The 24,810-nt window shown below is 48.4% G+C and overlaps 1 protein-coding gene across 1 annotated transcript in view; it reads left to right on the top strand.

Moving 5' to 3' along the window:
• Positions 1-24,810, top strand: part of RGS6 (regulator of G protein signaling 6) — a 504,882-nt gene that overhangs the window by 476,327 nt on the left and 3,745 nt on the right. Inside the window, 3 exon segments of the mRNA XM_082388244.1 lie at positions 9,719-9,785; positions 24,480-24,642; positions 24,773-24,809. Of these exon segments, the coding sequence (XP_082244370.1) occupies positions 9,719-9,785; positions 24,480-24,642; positions 24,773-24,809 (267 nt within the window).

Raw genomic sequence — 24,810 nt, 5'->3', positions numbered from 1 at the left:
AAAAGCAGATCTACGTGAATATTTCATCTGCTACACACTGCAAACTATAAAACTCAATGAAAGACTTGTTCAATAGCATTCTCACGGTGCTGGGAAATATGTGTAAAAAGACCATCCATGTCATGGAACCAATAATGGGAAAATGAGGGGGTGAAGCTGGGCAGTCCATGGACCAAGGATGTGAGGCCAGCTGCCATTTAGGACTAACTAGTGGCAAGAAATGTTGATCCAGATGGTTAGTTATCTCAGTCAGCTCACTTCTTATCAAAATTGAATCTGGGTCCAGAATTTCTCCCATGCCAGTGTCCTTTCTTTTCTTGGTAAAGGAGGAACATGTGGAGAAAGCAGATCGCTCTTTCCAAGACTCAGGTGTATCATGATATGGAGGGATTATCTGTTGAAGGCCCCAGATGCCCCCTTTGACGTGAGATCCTCGGGAGTAGTTCATTGTGGTTCATGGAAGCTGCTGGGGCCACGCTAGTTCAGGTGCAGAAGGAGCCTTACGATCCCCATCAGAGGCATTGCTGGGTGAGCTGCTCCTTCCAATGGAAGCATCATTCTGAGTCATGCAGAGCTTGAACATCAGAGCAAATGGGGGGTATGCTGTGCCAAGGCATTGTGTAGCTGGGCCACCTGGAGCCACGGAGCTTGCATAATGGCCTGCTTTTTGACAGGCCAGGCCCCGGTTCAGAAGCAAACGTCACTCAAAGTCCATGGCGTGGCGCAGCCAGGCCACATCGCATATTTATCCAGAGCAGAAAACAGGACTCCCTCTGATGAGCCCAGCCCCACAGATGCCCAGCGGGCCAAGAGACGCGCAGCTGGATTTCGTCCCCTCCTTGACCCTCAGCTGCCCTTGTGCAGTGGATGACTCACATCACTGTACCTGGTGGCCCCGGTCCCAAGAGCTCCAGGCCCAGGAAGAGCTGTAACCCATAGCAGCTTCTCAAAGGGGGCCGAGGACCTGGCCTCAGGTCAGATGAATGGAGCCTCTCTCTCCCTAGTCCTGTCCACTGGGAAGCTTCCTGTCACAGTGGCTGGAGAATATGAAAGCCACAGTAGGAAGCTTCTGCGGATTGCCTTTGCATGACCCTCCATCTCCTCTTCAGACTCTCTGGTGGGAGGTCCCAGGCACTGCTGACGGCGGGGAGGAGGGTCTTCTCTAACTAGAGACCACTTCCTACTGCCCAGTGCCGACCAGTCTGCCGTTCTCCACCATCTTCCTGGTTTTGCGGTTGACAGATGACAATGAGGGTATGAGGGTGGCCAGAGCGGAAAGGCTGTCCATCCCCCCTGCTCTCTCTTAGGCGTGCTCATTCCTTCGGGGTCTACCACAAAGCAGGGAGGGCCCCACGAGGGGCTACTCTGACATAGAGGACGGCAAGGATGCATGGGGGGAGGGCAAGAAGGAGCAAAGGGCCATTAGCCAAGGTTCAACAGCAGCAATTTGATTGTCCCTTTTCAGAGGGTGGCCAAAGCCATCTGGTGAGAACTCCAGAGGAGGAACTCTGGGAGGAAAAGCTAGAAAAAGTCCTCTGCATGGTATCTGCAAGGGATAGCACTTAAGTTAGCAGAAGTGGCAGCCCTGGGTGACGGTGGCATCAGCCTCCCTGGACACCTTTGCCTGGGCGCTCAGCCGAAGCCCCAGCTGTCCTCTTGAGAGCCTCATCAGCTGTAGCCTCGGGCTCCCAAGATGGGCAATGGGGTTGCTGGTGCCTGAGCGACGCTGGAGGCCTCAGAGGAGAGCAGAGATGAGAACCAGGTGTTCATCCCCCTCCTAAGAGAGCATCGCAGTTGGGCTTTGTCGAGGTGCTCCTTGGAATTGAAACAGCGAGGGCCGGGAGCTGAGGGAGACTTGGCATGCGCCAAGCAGCATCTCCAAGCGTTTCTGTCCTGCCTGCCAAGGAATGCAGCGGGAAAGTCAGATGGAGACCAGGAAGTTCTGGGAGCCAGCTGTCACCCTCCCTCCCTCTCCCTTTCCTCCCGCCCCAACCAAAAGCCAAGGAAAAGCTAACGAGAGCTAAAAAGTCTGCAGCTCACCTCTCACCACCTTCCAGGCAGCTCCGGCCCCAGGCCCAGGTGCTGAACCAGAAGTGGAAGGCTGAGACCCTTGGCAGGCGAGGCAGAGGGCCGGCAGCCAGGGTGCTAGCCCCCCCCCCACCTCTACCCCCCCCCCCCCACAGCAGCTCCTTCCCCGGGGAGGCTGTCTCCCGCTCCCCCTCAGCGTGTCAGGGGCAGGGCCGTGCACTCTGCTGGAATGAGTTCTCAAACACCTAGACTCAGCAGAGCCCCCAGAGGGCTTTGACCTCAGTTGAAAAAATCCTTTCGGGCCTCCAGCAAGGAACGACTGGCTAAAAATCTTTAGAGTTGATTCTGATTGCAAACAGTCCTTGGGCCCCATGGGGATGTCTGGGTCGCCGACTGTAGTGCCAGCCTCTCCCATCTCAGAGCCCTGAGATCCAGCAGCAGTGAGACCCGGGCCTGCCTAGAGATGGGGGCGGATTCCATAGCAGTGCTTGGGAGGGAAAACATGAAAACTGGTCTGTCCTGAGCAGCAAGGACTTCCCCTGGGACTCCGGGAAAGCCCTCGGCAGCCTCCATGCGGGGTGACTCCTGCTTCCAGGCTCAGCTTGCTAACAGTGCGGCCTCAGGCCCATCACTCACCCTCTCTGAGCCCTGGTTTCCTCCTGTGAACAATGGTGTGGACTAGATCACCCCTTTGGAACTTTGCAGCTGGAACGTTCTATAGGTCTGTGCCTCTCTCTATCCTGAGATTTGCGAGCTGTGCTAATCATCCCTCAGAGTGAGAGGGGAGCTGCCTTCCTGCCTGGGAAGTGGCTGCCCGCCCTTGACACTGGGAAGTAAACCATGTTTAGAACTGAGTTGGGTGTGTATTTAAAATCCTTTGACAGGGATGTGAAGATAAAGCACCGTCTGAACTGAGCGTGACTGGCACCTGACGCACAGGCCCCGTCCCTCCATCGCTCAGGGGTCACTGTACACTGTGACCCCCGGAGGGCAGGGAGGGAGAGGTCGCAAAGAGCAGGGTAAGCGCCACGCGCCCCGTCAGTCTTGCCGGTGCCGCAGTCCCCGCCATTCCAGGACGGATGCCCAGCTGGGTGTGTGTCGGGAGGTGGGGGTGAGGTCAGTCGGGCAGAGGGATGGGCTCCGCGTGGCTGCTGCCGCCTCGCCCCGTGCATGCTGGGAAAAATGGGCTGTGAGCCTCTGGGGACCTCGGCATCGCTCTGCTGTTCTCCTGCTACCACGCCTTCCGGTTCCCTGGAGAACTCCGGGCCGGCTTTCCACTGTCCTCTCTTAATGCCCAAAAAGAGGGCACAGAGGGCGTGTTAACCTGGTTATAGTCAGTGGGAGGTTAAGCCTCCTCTGGTCTCGATCCTTCTCTCTCCATCTTGGGTCCAAGTGAAGTTTGAAAAAGCATGTTTAATATTATAGTTTTGTAGCTGGAAAATGAAAACGTAAAAGTTTATTTTTTTTATAAACCAACTATAAAATGTAAGACAGCTGAATCAGCTTAGCTGGCAGGATACAGAGAAGACAAAGAGATAAAGTGGTTCTCCATGGGGGTGTTGGGAGGGGTTCTTTCTGAAACTCTGGGGAAGGCTGAGATTTCTATTTATCAGAAAGGGTCAGAGGTCGTCATTGTTGACGCCGCCACTCCTCTTGGAAGGAGGAACCCCCAGCTGATGGTTCAACCTGTCAAACAAAAGCAGCCAAAAGCGCCCTCCCCGCGGAGTGCCCGCTCAGTGCGGCAGTGACCCTGCCTCCCGACCCGGGGGCCAGCTAGGCTCTGCAAAACTGCGCCCTCCTCCTCTGGCCGGCCCTCCCTCTCCCCCACCCCGGGCTTCTCCTGCCTTCCCCAGACCCCAGTGTGCCGAGCAGTCAAGTGAAAAACTCCCGTGAGGCAGAAAGGCACAGCTGTGTGTTTACAGCTACTGATTCCGATCCAAATCGCATCCCTGCCAGTCTCCCGCGAGGCAGGCTGGGGGCACACTGTGGATGGATGTGCCAGGTGGGAAGCTATTTCGGGAGCTGACCTGCAGCCCTTTGCCGTAACAGAGCCTTCCTCCTACCCCCCACTCAGGAAAGACGTCCTTCTAGAAGGATCTCTCCCTTTAGAAGTGGCTGATGGGGCTGTGGGATTTCAGCCCGTTCCCTGTTGCTTGTACCGTCAGATTTCTGGCTCCTGTCCCCAGGCAGCCATGTGAGAACGGCCATGGGCTCCCATCTGTCCAGGGAGAAGGCAGAGGGTGAAGGTGACCGACCACAGGGCCCTCAGCGGGGATGAACGGCGGGGAGTGCGGGCCACGCACGGGACAGGACGCCCGCTTCTCCAGAGGACAGAATCCGCCTCGGACCTGCCAGGGGAGCAGCGGTACCACGCAAGGGGCAGGAGAGAAACCTCCAGGCATCAGTCGGGCTTTGGAATAGCAGGAACCTAGGAAGGAGACAAAGCTGCCAATGTCAAGGTCAGGGAGAAGAGACCCAACTCTGCCTGTGTCCATACTGGACAGTTAGAAGTCAGAGAGCTCAAGGTCTAAGGACTTCGAAGGCTGAGAAGTAAGCCGGCCACGGCATTCCCCCAGAATGAGCTCCTGGTGAAAGCAACGCGGGAGTCTCCCCTGTTTCTGAGCAGCAAATGAGTATCTTTGGTTCAAATCGAGTTTGGGAACCACGGTATTCTGGAAGGAGGGCAGGATACAAATCCATAGGAAGGAACAATCTCTAAAATGTTGCTATGAAGCAGAATGCTGACTGGGACACCGCAGGGGAGCTGAAAAGAGCTTGGAGAAGTGGGATCTGCAGTTCAGTGATGTTACCTGAAGGCCAATGAGAGAAAGACCCTTGAGTGTTTGTTTGCTGGCTCCCTGACAGATGGGAAGGTGGGACGGGGTTGGGAGTGTATAGCTACCCAGGCAGTGGCAGCGTCCAAATGGCAAGAGTTCTGCCACACCCGCTGGTCAAGGTCAATTCATTTTGGCCTGAGCGATGGCACCACAGCCCCAGACAAGAATGGGCCTCATTGGTGTAATATTTGCAGGAACTTTCCACACCCTCCTTGCAAGCCTGGCTTACTGTAGATGGATGACCATCATAACTACATCCCCTGCTCCAGAAAATATTTATTTGTGACCAGATACTAGTGCAATAAGGTTGAAAATAATATCAGTTCCTGTCCCCTGTACCCCCTCCACCTCCGCTGCCTCTATGTTTGCCCATAATTAGGGAAAGCAAGTATATTCATCGCATCTTAATGGCTGATAAGATGGTGAATTAATAGATCTATGTCCATGGGAAATGCAGTTTCTAGTTGTGGCCACAAGGGTCCAGCCATAGCCCTGTCCTATCCACATCCTTTTTGATGACTCAGATGGAGAGACAAACATGTCAGTCATACTCAAAGATGCAAACCTGGAAGGTACTGCTCATTTGATAGGTAATGGAATTATCGTAAAACCATCTCCTTCAGGTAGAATGATGGGTCCAAACAACCAGGTATAATTTAACCAGATAAAATTTATGTTAAAAAAAATTCAGTCTCACAACTACAGGGTGGCATTCCTAGCCTTCACTGTAATTCAAGTTTAAAAAATTCTGAGGTTGCAATTGATTACAAGCTTGATAGAAGCAAGAGCAAGATGCGATCACTTTTTTTTTTTAAGCAACTTTAGGTTGTAATAACAAAAGTGGAACAGTCAGAAAAGAAGTGCTCCACTGCTCTCTGTATTGCTCTAGACTGTGTTGAATCTTGGTTCTAAGCCCCCTGAATTTTATCAGGAACTTCAACAAACTAGAGAAAATTCAGAAGAGAATAGCTGGGGACTCTGGAAGCCATGTCAGATGAGACTGAAGGAGATAAGGGTGTCCTGCCCCTAAAGAGATTCAATAACCATCTGGAGCTATATGTGTGTTTGTCTCCCAGGGTGAGTGGACATTTCTGGATTGTTCCAGACAAAGCTAGAACAAATGCGTAGAAGACATGGGGACGGTCACTCATTCTAGGAATATTCTAACAATAGCAACTTCCCAACGATGGAATATGTCACCCCAAGGAAAAAGGAGCTCCCTGGAAACGTTCAGAAGCTGAATGGCCAAGGATATTGTAGAGCAGGTTTCTGCTCTGGATTCCATCACCTCTTCCAGATGGAATCCTCGGATGCATTAAATATTTGTGAAATACTGCATTTTATCATATGGTTTATTAATTAGCTACGGAAAAGGAGGACAGATCACATGGAGGGAGTTTGCTGAGACTGGAGGTGGGGGATCTGGAGGAGATTTTACCTTGAGGGAGAAAAGCCAGATGACGATAAAGTCAAAGCAAGGCCACTGTCAAGAAGTGGAATTGCTGCCCTTCACTTGTCATCCTTGCCTTTTGTTTTTGGTTTTTTAAGCCCGTCGCTGCTGCTGCAGCTGAGCCCTGGGCAATAGGGCTCTCTCCCCTGAATGCCAGGAGGAAGTCAGTGCGTGGAGGACACCAGTGCCCGTTGGCTTAGGGAAGCTGAGCACAGCCAGGGTTGGCGTGTGTGGGGTGCCCTGCCCTATGCTGGAGAAAGCTTGGCCTGACATCATTTCCATCCAGAAAGGGTGTTTTGTTGAAAGCAGAAAAGATGATCAAGCCAGTTGCCTTTTACCTGATGCCAGTGCAGGTTCCAGGCGGACAAGCTGGCACCCAAACTGTCTCAGCCCGGCCAGGAACAGAACACGCCCCCTGATACCTTAGACCCTGGGGAAACTGCGCTCGTGGGCCCCCTCCTCCTGGGCCCTTCCGTGAGGACTCATCTTCAGCCCAACTCAGGGGAAGGGAAGGGCTCTCGTGTCACATTCTTCCCAGCTGTCCCGAGGACCAACCTGATTGCAGATGACACTCCCTCCTCTCTCGGGCATTGCCAGGGTTGCTTTCAACTCATCATGGGATTGTATAATTATGGTGATTACAGCTTATAGCTTTTTTCCTCTCCTCATCTTTTGCTTTCAAATTCTTTGAGGCCTCTCATTAAACATGGCGATCCCGATAAAGTCAGCAAAGTTTTAATAAGACATTTTTTGAAGCTAAAGAAAGCCCAGTCAGAGTTGATTGTTACTGTGTTCCCTCATACAGGCCTTTAAAACTCTGGTGGGCGTGATTGATGCCTGGATGTAAGAGGTAGGGGAGAGAGAGGTATGGGGATCCAGGGGGTGCCCCTGCTTTTTCACAGGGCTGGAGAACTGTTTTACACCATGCCCCTGGCCTTTCTCATTTGTACCAAGAGCACGGTGCATCCAAATCCCCACACCTAATGGGAAAAGACAGACCATCAAGTAAGGGTAGAGGGCCTGCCCTTTCCATCCTAGCATACTAAGTTGGGAAACGGGGATGGAGCAACCAGTACAAAACTCAACCCAACCTTGTAAGCTGCAGCAAAAGGAGAGGGGAAATTCTGATGGATTCTCTGTCCTGAATGATCCTGGAAGGTTCCAGGGCATCCATAATTCTAACTATGTAAAGGATTCAACCATTAGTATTTGTGAGTGGTCACCATCCTGTGGTCATATCCTCAAGGGGGGTTTCCTTGGTAATGACACAGCTTCAGAGCCCATCATTTGCTAGCCCCCAATCAGAGCGTTGCTGAATCGTTTCTAGATGTGTAGGACGTTATGAGAAGGATCACCAGGAAGGCGTGCGGCTGGGGTGGTGGCCACTAGAGCCCCCAGCTTGCCCTTCAGCAGCTTTGTGTAGGTTTGATGCCAGGGTCCCCTTTCTTTCCATCCTCCCCAGGACCGCACGGAGGACTGCACAGCAACGTGCATCTTGCCCTGGCAGGAGTTTGTTTTGAGAGGCTCCAACTGGCCCCTCGTCCTGCCCTGAGCTGTCCTCACTGCTCCTCAGCCAGCTATCTGGGTGTGACTGAACAAGCACTACCTATGAGAGGTTAAATGTTGAAAACCTGGCAGTGATATTTCCCCCAACTGCATTCTCATCCCCTACTGAAGATGACCTGCCGGCTCCGCCCCCTGAGAACAACATCCCTTTAGGGGCCACCAGAATGTAGAGAATGGGCTCAGGGTTAGGGATGGGCAGCCCCCGTTGAATCCTATTTCTCCACCTGAAGTTGGTATAAGACCCTGGGCAAGCCGCTCACTTGCCTGATGGGTACAATGATGTCTGCTGCCCTGGGTGGATGTTGGCACTAAATGAGGGCATAACAAGAACAGCTGCCATGTCGGGCGCTCACGTTGTTGCACTGTGGGCATCCGTGTCATGCAGAACTTAGCCTGAGAGGGACTTCGGTTCTCCTCCAGCTCCACCACTTAACTGTGTGTTTCAGGCTCCAAGCCTCAGTTTCCTCATCTGTAAAAAAGATGAGTAAATGATTAAGAGGGAAAGAATACATAAAGTGCTTAGGATAGTGTTTGCAGTATATATGCTTAAGTATAACTAACTCTTTGTATTATTATTTTCATTATTATGATGTTACCTGCAGCCCATTAGCTCTTATTACCTTATCTGATTTCCAACCACGTCCTGCAAGGTAGGTATTATTGTATTTATTTTGCAGTTGAGGATGGTGACACGCGTATCTCAAATACGACAGTGTGTGCAAAGCACATTCGTTTATTACAGCAACCGGCACATGACTCTACTCGATAAATGGTAGCTATTATTATTGTCTTATTTTTAAAGTCAACTCAGAGAGCCAGTTTCTCTGCTTTCCCTAGGAATGGAGGGACTGCGGTACCCAGCACGCCAGCTTCTGCCCTGTGGTCTCTTTCTCCGGGCCCCTGTGCACTTCCCAGGAAGCAGTAGGAGCTAGGGGCTTGTAGCAGTGCGGTGCCAGGATGTGGGGAGGGCCACCAAGGGAACACTGCCTACGTTGTCAGGATCTGGCATTTGCCCCGACTCCTGAGGTGCAGGACCCTAAGATGCCTCCTGCTTCCAGACACAGATCGGAGATGGTTCTCCCCTATAAGAGCATGAAATCCAATCCTGCAGATGTAGCGCTCTGCACAGCAGAAGCCTCATTCCCAGAAACCCTCACCTGGCAGCTGTCTGCCTGCCTGGAGCCACCCTGAGCAGTACAGCCTCACCAAGTCTGGTTGCTCCATCTGCCAGATAAACAGAGGCTCCTGCTTTCTAACTGCGTGCTACAAAGTGGGCTGGTTGGAGGAGTCAGAACCAAGTGGCAGGGGATGCTTTGAAATCCCTCGGAAACCAGCCCCCTGGGCGGCACGCTCCCACTGCTTGCAGTATTGACAGAAACAGAAGCAGAGAGGCCATTTCCACTGACACGAATGGCTTTTTCCTGGGGAAAGTCAGGTTTATATATGTATCTTAAGGTAAATGCTTGAAGTTTGCAGTGTCTGTCAAAGATTGGCATCTTAGGAGCCTGATGTAAAGCTCTACAGCCAATCACGTGGTTGCTCATGAACCTTGCATGAGATGCTTTTGCAAGTGCCTGTGGTGTAAACACTCACATGAGCGTGTGCACAGCTGCATACACAGGTGCATGTGCTACCTGCCTGATACACGCCTCTGAGTTCAGTGTATGGTACGTGTGTAACATACGCTGCAGACCTGCATGTGCCTCTGCGCATGGACCGCCTGCCCGCTGCTGCTGTGTGCGTGTCTGGGCAGGGGCTCCCCTAAAGCCACAGGTCTTCACGGTTTCAGCTGGATAAGTTATTCTTCACTTCCCTTCCTAAAAACACAATTGCCTAGTGCTGCTGGCGCAGAGTCAGAATGGCCGCTGCATTTCACCCCCGAGGTGGCTTCCTTCCAGCAGTGGGTGAGTGATCCCGGCGTCCGAACTCTCTAACCTTCTTTGGGATCCTTCTGCCCAGAAGGTGCTCCAAATCCGGAAGAGATGATCTGTTTGTCCGTGGCCTTATCTCTGCCCACCCCTCCTGTTCTCACACCCTAGTTCCATGGACAGTGAGTGGCACCCATTTTTTAGGTGCCCATTTTTCCTGCCTCTTTTTTTACACCCATAGTTTTTTCTTCCTAAGAAACAAGAAGCTGAGGGGAGGGGTCTAGAAATGACACGGAGATGAGTGCCTTGTCCCAGAGGCAATGTACAAATAATGTCTTTAGGTATTGATCCTGTAACTCACTTCTCCTGGACCCCTAGCAGAAATGCCCTCTACCTTTGAAGATGCTTTTCGATCTAACAGCAGCAACCTGAGGCTTAGTCTCCCACTTACCGCTTCCATTACTCTTCCTCTGTGGTCCAGGGCCAAGTCCTGCGGGAAACTTGGAAATCTCACCTTTCTACCTGCTAGACCACCAGGGGAGAAGAGGGCTAGGGAACCGCGCATCCCCTGTGTCACTGGGATGGAGAGCATTGCAGAGACATGTGAAAAGGGTTTGTAGGGAAGTAAGAAGGGTCTCTGTGGCTAGGAATTCCATCAGCCCACGTTTCTGTCCAGAGATGTCTTGAAAAATGCTGCTTGACCTGTCCCCTGCTGTACTTTTTCAGGTTAGAAATACATGTCTGATAAATGCCCGCCAAACTGCATTCCTGAGAGTAGGGAGGAAAGAGAAATGAGCCAGCCCTCTTTGAATGTGTATCCAAATGGACTTGGACATTCACGGAAAGATTATGCTTCGGGGCGGTGGGGACAGTCAGCATGTTGGCAGCCTGTGCCCTCAAAACTCTGCCTTGGCAGCTGGCTTAACCAAGGACCCCAAGCCATGGATGTGTTCTGGGCGAACGTGTTCGCAGGAGATGAGAAGTGCCCTTAGGAGGGAGGGATTAGAGTCCTCCTGGGTCCTGAGAAGGATCACACACAGCCGAGCAAGTGATCCCTCCTGCTGTCTCATCCACTAAACTTCAGCAGCGCTCTCCCCTGTCGCCATAGTCAAGGGTCACTTGAACTTCCTAGTTGGAAAAAAAGTAGCATCAAGTTGTTGCCGATAGCAATTCAGGCATGTCCCTGTTTCCTTGAGTCTTTGGGCCCTTGCCTAATTTGGGGTGAACCAGCGCAGAGATGCCAAAGTACATTTAAGGAGAAGGAGGAGGAGGCGAGGAAGAGGCCAGCACAGCATGGGCTAAGGAAGGCGTGCCATCGAGGGGCCTCGTGAACAGAATGCCCACCTCCACTCCACCCCTGTGTCCACCAAGACCTTGCTGCAGGCTGAGTGTAGAAAGAGCACCAGGGTTTTTCAGTCAGAACGAGAGGAAGGAGATAAGAGATCGGTAATAAAAGGGGGGCATTTCTCCTGCATGAGGTGAAAAAAGCAGCAGGGAAAATGGAAATGCACAACTTGGACAGGAGACTGGGGAGTTGGGGACTGGGCGTTGTGCCACCAGTGTCGGGCACAGCTGCTGAGCCCTTGTCACTCCGGCATCCCGCATGCCTGCCGGGTTCCAGATTTGTCCCTGCACAGCTGGGGACCATGGAGGAAGGTCTCCCATCACCCACCAAAACTAACAGGTAGAGGTCGGACTTTGCAAAGAGCCCCATAAGTGACGAGCACGATGAGGGGGCAGGAGGCAGAAGTGCCAGGAAGAGCAGCCGGGGAGGGCTTCCCCAGCCAGCTCGATTTAGGCACGTGGTTCTAATTGGGGTTGGTTCTAATTGGAGTAAAGCGTCCGCCTGCCCCTCCTCAGGAAGGTAAACATCACACCTGCTTCTCTCCTCCCTGGGACTGTTGCTATGGAGATCCCAGAGGCATCGGCACCAATAACACAGGGCCACAAACAGAAGTGGCAGCTTCACTGGCCGGTCCAGTAGCCACCGTTTTAAACCCATGAGTGCCAAGCGGCGGTGACGTGCACCTCAGCTCAACACAACAGTCAAAGTCCCACTTTGCCAGGCTTGCCAGCCAGAAGGTAGCAGCTTTTCCTTCCCAGGAGTCCCCAGTGTGATGGAGGGAAGTACCTTAGGCAGAACAGAAATGCCTGGGATGGTCTCAAGTGTGCCCAAGAGCTGAAGCATCTTTCTCAGTGAGGTTAAGAAAATCACCCTGCACTGCCCAGAGAGATAGCCTGGTGTGGATAGATGTGGAGGAGTCCTTAGTCCTGAGCTTTTCCACCTGCCTCCTTCCTTGAGAGTGACAGTCATGTACAGGGGAGAAGGTGGACGGGCCATGAGGCCACTGACCAGCAGTGTGCACTCAGGCTAGTGGTTCAACCTCATGTGTCCAGTCAGGGTTAAAGGAATACCTAACTGGCAAGGATGCTGTGGACATTAGCACAGGTGTCTCTCAAATGTCTAGTGCGCTTGACACACAACAGCTGCTCTATGTTCAATCAATGGGTGGCCGTTAGTAACTTTCCTCGGCAGCTAACCTGTGTCCCTGGTAAGGGGACTGTCCCCACACTGCCACCATCAAAGTCTGGTTGAGTCAAAGAGGAGGGCACTTGAGAAGGGAGGGTGCATGAGATAACGATGCCACCCCATTGGGCAGGAACAAGAAATTCAAAGAGAAAATCCCTGGAGATAGGGGATATAGGTTGGTCCTCTCACATTTAGTTCAGATAGGAGGGCTGACAACTCAACTTTTCTAAATTAAAAAAAAATTTAAGTAAAAAAAAAAAAAAAAGCACTGCTAGTTGCCAGGCTAGAGTAAGGTGTCTGGACCTGCCAATGATCCCAGTAACATTTTGTGGGAATTGCTCTCGGCAGACACGACTGCAGGCAGATTCCATAGACCCACCATTGACGTGGAAAAACCTGATGTTACTGTACATAATATGGTGGGCTGTTGCAAAAGAATCCATTGTTTGTATTTTGACCATATTACTTACTTTTTACATAGGTTTAATATATGTTAAGTCTTCATCCAGAGAGCTTTTTTTAAATATAATTCAATTTTCACCTATCTCTTGATTTGGAGGATGGGGGAGGCTTTGTTTTATGTTTGTGGTACCCTATTTTTTTTTAACATCTTTATTGGGGTATAATTGCTTTACAATGGTGTGTTAGTTTCTGCTGTATAACAAAGTGAATCAGCTATACATATACGTATATCCCCATATCCCCTCCCTCTTGCGCCTCCCTCCCACCCTCCCTATCCCACCCCTCTAGATGGTCACAAAGCACCGAGCTGATCTCCCTGTGCTATGCGGCTGCTTCCCACTAGCTATCTATTTTACATTTTGTAGTGTATATATGTCCATGCCACTCTCTCACTTCGTCCCAGCTTACCCTTCCCCGTCCCCGTGTCCTCAAGTCCATTCCCTACGTCTGTGTCTTTATTCCTGTACTGCCCCTAGGTTCTTCAGAACCATTTTTTTTTTTTTTTTAGATTCCATATATATGTGTTAGCATACGGTATTTGTTTTTCTCTTTCTGACTTACTTCACTCTGCATGACAGTCTTTAGGTCCATCCACCTCACTACAAATAACTCAATTTCATTTCTTTTTATGGCTGAGTAATATTGCATTGTATATTTGTGCCACATCTTCTTTATCCATTCATCTGTTGATGGACACTTAGGTTGCTTCCATATCCTGGCTATTGTAAATAGTGCTACAATGAACATTGTGGTACATGACTCTTTTTGAATTATGGTTTTCTCAGGGTATTTGCCCAGTAGTGGGATTACTAGGTCATATGGTAGTTCTATTTTTAGTTTTTTAAGTAACCTCCATACTGTTCTCCATAGCGGCTGTATAAATTTACATTCCCACCAACAGTGCAAGAGGGTTCCCTTTTCCCCACACCCTCTCCAGCATTTATTGTTTGTAGATTTTTTGATGATGGCCATTCTGACCGGTGTGAGGTGATACCTCATTGTAGTTTTGATTTGCATTTCTCTAATGATTAGTGATGTTGAGCATCCTTTCATGTGTTTGCTGGCAATCTGTATATCTTCTTTGGAGAAATGTCTATTTAGGTCTTCTGCCCATTTTTGGATTGGGTTGTTTGTTTTTATGATATTGAGCTGCATGAGCTGCTTATAAATTTTGGAGATTCATCCTTTGTCAGTTGCTTCATTTGCAAATATTTTCTCCCATTCTGAGGGTTGTCTTTTCATCTTGTTTATGGTTTCCTTTGCTGTGCAAAAGCTTTTAAGTTTCATTAGGTCCCATTGTTTGTTAGGGTTCATTGTTTATTTTTGTTTTTATTTCCATTTCTCTAGGAGGTGGGTCCAAAAAGATCTTGCTGTGATTTATGTCATAGAGTGTTCTGCCTATGTTTTCCTCTAAGAGTTTGATAGTGTCTGGCCTTACATTTAGATCTTTAGTCTATTTTGAGTTTATTTTTGTGTATGGTGTTAGGGAGTCTTCTAACTTCATTCTTTTACATGTAGCTGTCCAGTTTTCCCAGCACCACTTATTGGAGAGGCTGTCTTTTCTCCATTGTATATTCTTGCCTCCTTTATCAAAGATACAGTGACCATAAGTGCATGGGTTTATCTCTGGGCTTTCTATCCTGTTCCATTGATCTATATTTCTGTCTTTGTGCCAGTGCCATACTGTCTTTTTTTTTTTAACATCTTTATTGGAGTATAATTGCTTTACAATGGGGTGTTACTTTCTGCTTTATAACAAAGTGAATCAGCTATATACCATACTGTCTTGATTACTGTAGCTTTGTAGTATAGTCTGAAGTCCATGAGCCTGATTCCTCCAGCTCCGTTTTTCTTTCTCAAGATTGCTTTTGCTATTTGGGGTCTTTTGTGTTTCCACACAAATTGTGAAATTTTTGGTCTAGTTCTGTGAAAAATACCATTGGTAGTTTGATAGGGATTGCATTGAATCTGTAGATTGCTTTGGGTAGTATAGTCATTTTCACCATGTTGATTCTTCCAATCCAAGAACATGGTATATCTCTCTATCTGTTTGTATCATCTTTAATTTCTTTCATCAGTGTGTTATAGTTTTCTGCATACAGGTTTTTGTCTCCTTAGGTAGGTTTATTCCTAGGTAATTTATTCTTTTTTTTTGCAATGGTAAATGGGAGTGTTTCTTTAATTTCTCTTTCAGTTTTTTCATTAGTGTATAGGAATGCAAAAGATTTCTGTGCATTAATTTTGTGTCCTGCTACTTTACCAAATTCATTGATTAGCTCTAGTAGTTTTCTGGTAGCATCTTTAGGATTCTCTATGTATAGTATCATGTCATCTGCAAACAGTGACAGTTTTACTTCTTCTTTTCTGATTTGGATTCCTTTTATTTCTTTTTCTTCTCTGATTGCTGTGGCTAAAACGTCCAAAACGATGTTGAATAATAGTGGTGGGAGTGGGCAACCTTGTTTTGTTCCTGATCTTAGTGGAAATGGTTTCAGTTTCTCACCATTGAGAATGATGGCCTTTATTATGTTGAGGTAAGTTCCCTCTATGCCTACTTTCTGGAGGGTTTTTATCATAAATGGGTGTTGAATTTTGTCAAAAGTTTCTTCTGCATCTATTGAGATTATCATATGGTTTTTCTCCTTCAATTTGTTAATATGGTGTATCACATTGATTTGCATATATTGAAGAATCCTTGCATTCCTGGGATAAACCCCACTTGATCATGGTGTATGATCCTTTTAATGTGCTGTTGGATTCTGTTTGCTAGTATTTTGTTGAAGATTTTTGCATCTATGTTCATCAGTGGTATTGGCCTGTAGTTTTCCTTTTTTGTGACATCTTTGTCTGGTTTTGGTATCAGGGTGATGGTGGCCTCATAGAATGAATTTGGGAGTGTCCCTCCCTCTGCTATATTTTGGAAGAATTTGAGAAGGAAAGGTGTTACCTCTTCTGTAAATGTTTGATAGAATTCGCCTGTGAAGCCATCTGCTCCTGGGCTTTTGTTTGTTGGAAGATTTTTAATCACAGTTTCAATTTCAGTGCTTGTGATTGGTCTGTTTATATTTGCTATTTCTTCCTGGTTCAGTCTCGGAAGGTTGTGCTTTTCTAAGAATTAGTCCATTTCTTCCAGGTTTCCATTTTATTGGCATATAGTTGCTTGTAGTAATCTCTCATGATCCATTGTATTTCTGCAGTGTCAGCTGTTACTTCTCCTTTTTCATTTCTAATTCTATTGATTTGAGTCTTCTCCCTTTCTTTCTTGATGAGTCTGGCTAATGGTTTATCAATTTTGTTTATATTCTCAAAGAACCAGCTTTTAGTTTTATTGATCTTTGCTATCATTTCCTTCATTTCTTTTTCATTTATTTCTGATCTGATCTTTATGATTTCTTTCCTTCTGCTAACTTTGGGTTTTTTTGTTCTTTTTTCTCTAATTGCTTTAGGTGTAAAGTTAGGTTGTTCAGTTGAGATGTTTCTTGTTTCTTGAGGTAGGATTGTATTGCTATAAACTTCCCTCTTAGAACTGCGCTTGCTGCATCCCATAGGTTTTGGGTCATTGTGTTTTCATTGTCATTTGTTTCTAGATATTTTTTGATTTCCTCTTTGATTTCTTCAGTGATCTCTTGGTTATTTAGTAACGTATTGTTTAGCCTCCATGTGTTTGTATTTTTTACAGATTTTTTCCTGTAATAGACATCTAGTCTTATAGTGCTGTGGTTGGAAAAGATAGTTGATACGATTTCAATTTTCTTAAATTTACCAAGGCTTGATTTGTGACCAAAGATATGATCTATCTTGGGGAATGTTCCATGAGCACTTGAGAAGAAAGTGTATTCTGTTGTTTTTGGATGGAATGTCCTATAAATATCAATTAAGTCCATCTTGTTTAATGTGTCATTTAAAGTTTGTGTTTCCTTATTTATTTTCATTTTGGATGATCCATCCATTGGTGAAAGTGAGGTGTTAAAATCCCCTACTATGATTGTGTTACTGTCGATTTCCCCTTTTATGGCTGTTAGCATTTGCCTTATGTATTGAGATGCTCCTATGTTGGGTGCATAAATATTTACAATTGTTATTTCTTCTTCTTGGATTGATCCCTTGATCTTTATGTAGTGTCCCTCTTTGTCTCTTGTAATAGTCTTTATTTTAAAGTCCATTTTGTCTGATATGAGAATTGCTACTCCAGCTTTCTTTTGATTTCCATTTGCATGGAATATCTTTTTCCATCCCCTCACTTTCAGTCTGTTTGTGCTCCTAGGTCTGAGGTAGGTCTCTTGTAGACAGCATATATATGGGTCTTGTGTTTTTATCCATTCAGCCAGGCTATGTCTTTGGTTGGAGCATTTAATCCATTTACATTTAAGGTAGTTATCAATATGTATGTTCCTATTACCATTTTCTTAATTGTTTTGGGTTTGTTATTGTAGGTCTTTTCCTCCTTGTGTTTCTGGTGTAGAGAAGTTCCTTTAGCATTTGTTGTAAAGCTGGTTTGGTGGTGCTGAATTCTCTTAGCTTTTGCTTATCTGTAAAGGTTTTAATTTCTCCATCGAATCTGAATGAGATCCCTGCTGGGTAGAGTAATCGCTTTTTTTTTTAATTAATTAATTATTTATTTATTTTTGGCTGCCTTGTGTCTTCATTGCTGTGAGCAGGTTTTCTTTAGTTGTGGCAAGCAGGGGCTATTCTTCTTTGCAGTGCACGGGCTTCTCATTGCAGTGGCTTCTCTTGTGGAGCACGGGCTCTAGGTGTGCGGGTTTCAGTAGTTGTGGCTCACAGACTCAGTAGTTGTGGCACACAGGCTCTAGAATGCAGGCTCAGTAGTTGTGGCACATGGGCGTAGCTACTCTGTGTCATGTGGGATCTTCCTGGACCAGGACTCGAACCCATATCCCCTGCACTGGCAGGCAGATTCTTAACCACTGCACCACCAGGGAAGCCCTGGGTAGAGTAATCTTGGCTGTAGTTTTTTCCCTTTCATCATTTGAAATATGTCCTGCCACTCCCTTCTGGCTTGCAGAGTTTCTGCTGAAAGATCAGCTGTTAACCTTATGGGGATTCCCTTGTATGTTATTTGTTGCTTTTCCCTTGCTGCTATTAATATTTTTTCTTTTCATTTAATTTTTGATAGTTTGATTAATATGTGTCTTGGCATGTTTCTGCTTGGATTTATCCTGTATGGGACTCTCTGTGCTTCCTGGACTTGATTATTTCCTTTCCCATATTAAGAGTTTTCAACTATAATCTCTTCAAATATTTTCTCAGTCCCTTTCTTTTTCTCTTCTTCTTCTGGGACCCCTATAATTTGAATGTTGGTGCGTTTAATGTTGTCCCAGAGATCTCTGAGACTGTCCTCAATTCTTTTCATCCTTTTATCTTTATTCTGCTCTGCAGTAGTTATTTCCACTATTTTATCTTCCAGGTCACTTATCTGTTCTTCTGCCTCAGTTATTCTGCTATTGCTCCCTTCTAGAGAATTTTTAATTTCGTTTATTGTGTCGTTCATCACTGTTTGTTTGCTCTTTAGTTCTTCTAGGTCTTTGTTAAACATTTCTTGTATTTTCTCCATTCTACTTCCAAGATTTTGGATCATCTTTACTATCATTACTCTGAATTCTTTTTCAGGTAGACTGCCTATTTCCTCTTCATTTGTTTGGTCTGGTGGGTTTTTACCTTGCTCCTTCATCTGCTGTGTGTTTTTCTGTCTTCTCATTTTGCTTAACTTACTGTGTTTGGGGTCTCCTTTTCGTAGGCTGCATGTTCATAGTGCCTGTTGTTTATGGTGTCTGCCCCCAGTGGATAAGGTTGGTTCAGTGGGATGTGTAGGCTTCCTGGTGGAGGGAACTGGTACCTGTGTTCTGATGGATGAGGCTGGATCTTGTCTCTCTGGTGGGCAGGACTGAGTCCGGTGGTGTGTTTTGGGGTGTCTGTGAACTTACTATGATTTTAGGCAGCCTCTCTGCTAATGGGTGGGTTGTGTTCCTGTCTTGCTAGTTGTTTGGCATGGGGTGTCCAGCACTGTAGCTTGCTGGTCGTTGAGTGGAGCTGGGTCTTAGCATTGAGATGGAGATCTCTGGGAGAGCTCTTGCCGATTGATATTACATGGGGCCGGGAGGTCTCTGGTGGACCAATGTCCTGAACTTGGCTCTCCCACCTCAGAGGCTCAGGCCTGACACCCGGCTGGAGCACCAAGACTGTGTCAGCCTCTCAGCTCTCCCCAGGGGTGACCTCGGAGAGCGTCCTGCGTCCCTTGCTGCCTCCCCAGACTCCGGGGCACCACCCACAGCCGAGTCACCGGCCCGGCTGTGTCTCGGATGTCTGTGCTATCCTATTTTTAAAAAGTCAAATAAATAAAGAGAATATTTCAATACCAAATAAAATGCCCTTCAGCTCCTGAGAGAGATCAGAAAGCTTGGCAAGGACCCAGGAGTAATACAGACCTCAGGAATGGATCTTGTCACAGGGCACCCACCCCCCCCACCCCCTCCCCCATCCCTGAAGAGTGAGAAAGCCAGAAGCAGCCTCTGCTTCCTGGATGCTGCTCCAGCCTAGCTCTGCCATGAATCAGCCATGTGTAACCATTGGCTAGTTCCCATCTCATCTGCCCATCTTGCTGATGATGAAAGAGGAGAGTTGGAGTGTTTTCAAATTATTCTCTATCAAGTATGGGTTTTCCTACCATCCCCTGCCAGAGCTTCTAGCCCTCTAAACTTTCCCAAGCAAATGGCACTCTCTCTCCAATTTTAAACATCATTGAGAAAGGAGATGCCACAGAATACCTTACACTTCCTTTTGAAATCATCCCTTTTGCTTTGCTCAGTGGAGAAGAGGGCTCCAGGGGGACCAACCTCCAGGGAAGTCACCGGATGAAGTCAGGCAGTCCTGACTTGGCTGGAGTCCTTGGCTCCTCCCCCTCCCAACAAACCCAAGCGGGGACCTTTCCTTTCTACCTGGCTCCTAGGGCTGACGGCTCTCGCCAGCAAGCCCCCTACAGGCCTGTGAGTCCACACACACTCATCGTTTATGAACTTGAGCATCATCTACTCATAGGTAACTTTCAGCCTCCTTGAAAGGACAGCTTCTCTCTGGGACCTCCCACTTCTTGCCTGCTGAGGTCACCTGGTGAGCCCTATTCAGCAAAACACCATTTTTCATGAGCAGGGATGAAAAATGCCTGTGTGTCACCACAAGGTGATCCGTTTGGATCTATGGAGACTAGAAATCATGTTCCAAATTAGTTCTGTTGCAAGTTCTAGTTCCCCTAGCAGAGGAATCTGGGTTTCTCCTATACTGGAGGGGGAAGCTTTGAATTTAGCCAAAAGGCAAAGTTGCTGGGACAGCCACTGAAAAAGAGTAAGGGGTGGGAAATTTCAAAGCAGAGATGTGATAGCTGGATTTTTTTCTAATCTTTTTTTTTTCTTTTGAAACATAATTACACATGGCAAAATGAATAGATCTGAAATGTATGGTTCAATGAATTTGACGAATGTATGCACCAGTGTAACCTACACCCATCACCCTATAAAGTTCCCTTATGCCCCTTTCCAGTCAATTCCATCTCTCTCCCCTAGAGACAACCACAGTTGATTTCCATCCCCCTCATAGCATGTGTTTAGAGTTAGTGGACTTGAGATCTGTAACTTTGGTCTTAGGTCATCTGAGCAAATTAGCAAGAAAATCTCATCAGCAGCTCAGATGTCTCTACTTTCTTAGAGTTGAAAAAGGTCCTGCCTGAGCCACTAGTGCTTGGCTCCGCTGCCCCCAGTATGCCATCTGACCCCCAGGGCTACTCTTTGAGCCACAGCCCTTCTCCCAGCCAAAGAGGTTAGCGTCAATCTCTCAGGTAAGTGAGTGGCGAAAGCTCTTGGTAACCCAGATGGTGCATGCTTTGTTGATTAATATCTGGAAGTGCGATGCACAGAGCCACAGCATGTCAAGCAGCATGTCGATTTTTCCTGAAGCACCTCACAAAAGGGAGCTATTCCTTTTGTGCACTTCCTTTTAGAAACAAAGGATTCCGTGACCACCTTCTTCCAGGCTTCTAGCCATCAGGATGGCTGCAGAGCTGAAATGATTAGTCAGGGTGGAGGGTGGGAATTGAACGTGTGGGTGTTTGTGAACCCAGCACTGAGCCTGTGGTCCATGAAATTGAAGGATCCCAAATTCTATTGGATTAAACTTGGCCAAATGTCTCGAAGGTGAAAAGTACTTTGTCTGAATGCAAAGCTTTGGTGTCTCTGGAATGTACCTTCTGCAGCTCAGTTCTTAATCACTGTATATTTTTTCACTTGGACAAAGGCTGCCTGCTAATAGCATTTTCAACCACCTTCAGCTGCTTCGCTCAGCTACGCCAAGGCCTCAGGCTGAGCTGGCTGCAGTTTCCTGGCACCATGATCTGTTCCCGACTGACCAGCATTGAGGAACAGCACACATTCACACCCTGAAAAAATTCCTTTCCCTGTAACTAAGCAAGATGCCCGGCAAAGGCAGAATTACCACTCCCCTTCCTAAGTGTCTCCTGCAGAACCGTCCAAACTGGAGGCGAGGATGGGGGTGAAGAGGAGGAAGGAAAGACCCCTAGAAGGCGCAGGGTGGGAGCTCTCCTCTCTGTGCGCAGAGCAGTAGCTAGGAGCTCCCAGCAAGCCCCTAGCAGCGTACACCTTGGGGCACCTCATCTCTGAACACCGGTAGCCTCTGCTGTCAGGTTTCACTTTGATCCCTGAAAATTATAAGAACCTCAGCTCTTCTGAAGAGAGGCAGCTGCTGAGCCAGTGTGATTGCAGGATTTCTTCCCCAAAGCCCGAGGCCAGCATCTAGCCTTGCCTGCACCCTGCATGAGTAACCACCTTCCAGCCTCACCCACGAGGTCACCGCCTAGTGAACAGATTGCGGCTGGGCTGAGCTGCCCCCTGAGCCGACCTGAACCATCATGACCTCCTTTAGCAGCAGAACTGGCATTTGGTAAATGTGTGAGAGCAGGAGCGGGAGAGGGAGACAAAAATGCCAAGGAGTACCACCTGGATGGCTGAGAGGTTGGGAACAATCTCAGGGCGTGTTCTCCGGGCTGTCAGCTGCAGCCCCGCCCCCAACTGTGAAGCCCTGAGCCGCTGCAAGCAGCTGGGAGAGGGGAGGGGAAGGATTGATGGGCTGGCCACAGGTCTTTGCAGTCAGAGCTGTGAGGCTGAGCTCCAGGACTTAGGCAGGAAGAGATTAATTAACGCCTCCCAGCCCAGCCCGCTCTACAGAACTGGGAGGCGTGGAGGGTAGGGATCCTCAGGGCCAAATTCACCTAAAACAGACAGACACACAATCATCCAGAAATAGAATCTCTAACCTCCCTCAACCACAGCCCCTTCTCCAGCCAAAATGACCTCACTAATGAGAATGAAGCTGTAATGAGGGTTTGGATGCCTGGTAAACCTCACCCTCTTTGTCTCTGGGCTTTTAGCATCCGCACAGGCAACGGACTGTTATTTAGAAGCCTTAGTGATTCCTTTTTTTCACACCCGCCAGCTAAATCAGAGCCCCAAATGCCATTGTATGGCAAACCTGGAAATATATCTGGATACACCATGTGTAATTTGTGGCCCTGGTAGAGGAGGGGTGGAAGGAGGGGGGAGGAGCTGGTATTTGGTGTGTGGTTTCCACAGCAATAAGCAGCACCCAGGAGGAAAGCAGCATTCCTTGGTGCCTTTCATGTGAGCAGGGATGGAAAAGGGTGACAGGAGCTGTGGGAGGTTTGGTAGAGCCCCCGTACCAGGAGGCCCCTAGACTCATCAGCTCCACATTTCCCCATGCTTCCCGCCTTCAGGCCTGCGTGGAGAAGGCCCGTTCCCAGGTGCACCACCTGGATGACAAATGCCTACAGCTCCGTGTAAGAAAGGGCAGTCAAGGAAAGTCCCGGCTCCATGTGTGCTTTAGAACCAGGGCTAGAGGGAGTCCTCGGAGGTCAGCCTCTGCCATCTGTGAACTATTGTTGTACCTAACTCACTCCACACAGAGGAGTAGCCATCCTGCTTTTAGTGATTTGCAAAGACTGGCACTTGAAACCCTCTAGGATTTAAAAAAAAAAAATCTGATTAAAAAATTCTTAGCCCAGTATAAATGTAACCGGCTGCAGGCTAAGTTTAGTGTATCTGAAGATTCAGATAAGGTTGCTGATGGGGAGATTTTGTGCATGTGTGTGTGTGTGTGTGTGTGTGTGTGTGTCTGTTTTAAGGTAGGGAAGAAAAAAATGAAAAGTTTTTTCTCACTAGTAAACATGAGGCATGAAAGGGGAAAAGCAGAGCAAAGGGGAGGTAGATGCAGACTTCCCAACTGCCCCTGAGAGCATTTGCATTTCTGGACAAGCTCCCATCCCTGCCATCGGAATTCTCAAAGTCAAGCTGGCACGTCCCTCCGTGGAGAGCTAAGCCAGATGACATATTGTCCTGTATCCAGCAAACTCGCAGCCCATGTTGTTCGTTTGTTGGAAATGCCCATTATCCATCAATTCATCAATCAGCAGGTTTATTGAGTACCCTACCAGGCTTCACAAACCTGATCAATTTTTTTTAATTACATCCAGCTTACATGCAGCCAAGCCCAGTAAACAAGATGAGCCCTCACACCCCACTTGGAAATGAACATGAGGAGTTGCTGGCCCTTGAAACCTCACGCTACCAAACGCTGCAGCCCTTGCTGATGAGCGACCACGTGCTACCCTAGGCGGATGGCGCTGGTGTCGCTGACCCACTGTCAATATTAAGATGGGCTCTGAGTGTTTTCTCAGACACAGTGATCAATCTGCTTGGGTCCAGCCATACTCTCCTCTAGACGCCTGTCCAATGCTATGGATTTCTGAAGAGGGTGAGCAGGGGATGGGCGCAGACCATGGCTAGGGAAATAAGCAGAGGGCTGAGCCTTGCTCCTCCTGTTGGTGCCCAGCCCCACATCAGAGGTTCCTCCCGGGCATGCGAACAACTGGCCTCTCTCAGGACCTCTATGCCCCGTGTACCAGGCCTCACGATAGAGTTCATCCTTTTTGTTTTTGAAAGGACAAGAACGGCTTCATAGTTTGTAAGTGAAGAGCGTGTAAGACTTCCTGATGTGGAATCATCAAAGTCAGCCTCTGGGTACCATAGATGGGGGACCAAGAACATAGGAGTGTATTGCCCTGTGTCCTGCAGCCCAGGCTCCGAGCCTCGGCAGAGCCCCCACACCTTCCCAGTCCCAGAACAGGTTGTCAGGAAGACCCAAGGAGAGCTCAATCCTGCATTTTAAACAGGATTCCTAGGTCTTCTGCCTTCTTCAGACTAGTTAATTCATTAGTTCCAAGTCACCCAGATTCTTAGCCATCATCTGTTTGGGTTTGCCCGCCCCCCCCCCACCCCCCGATCTTACTAGTCCCCAGGCCACCTTTCCTTCCTCACTTGGATAAAATCAAGTTCAGGGGCAGCCCACAGGCATTAAGAGACACTCTACCTAAAGGTTGAAATGCCTGGTTTGGGGTAAGTAAGATCCCCACACCCCCAAAAGTGTACCAGCAACACACCCTCACCCCCTAACCTGCCCCAAAGACCTGGTTGTTCAGTTGTCTGTGGCTAAGGCTCCAAAACCCAGAGATGAAAGGGGTCGGTGAGCTAAGTCGTTTGGCCTCATGGCTCGTGCAACAATTAATCCACCTGTCTGGCTCTCTGTGTCTGTCCTCTGTGTGTGTGTGCGCCTGTGGTGCCCCTGTGTCGCTGTCTCTGCAGGGAAAGTCGCTGGCGGGCAAGCGCCTCACCGGCCTGATGCAGTCCTCCTGACGGTCCCCCCTGCAGGGCCCGGGCCCGAGGACCACGCGGGCAGCCGGCCGCGCTCCACATCTGCAGACAGAGTTTCCCTGCGGGGAGATTTGGTCACTGTGAAAGAGAAAGAGTGAGGGCCGTGATGGGCAACGGTGGGGAGACGCAGTGGGTGAACCAGAGGGAGGCCAGAAAGAGAGTCCACGGAACCTGGGGTCGGCCGGGTAGAAGCCCCTGTTTACAACCCTCTCTTCCTTGTATAGTCGCGTGCCGACACCGCACTCTCTAGGAGGTCCTGGTC

Source organism: Balaenoptera borealis (assembly GCF_965194805.1).
Source record: "Balaenoptera borealis genome assembly, chromosome: 3".
Classification (NCBI taxonomy): Eukaryota; Metazoa; Chordata; class Mammalia; order Artiodactyla; family Balaenopteridae; genus Balaenoptera; species Balaenoptera borealis.
This window is presented reverse-complemented; position numbering and strand designations above follow the sequence as displayed.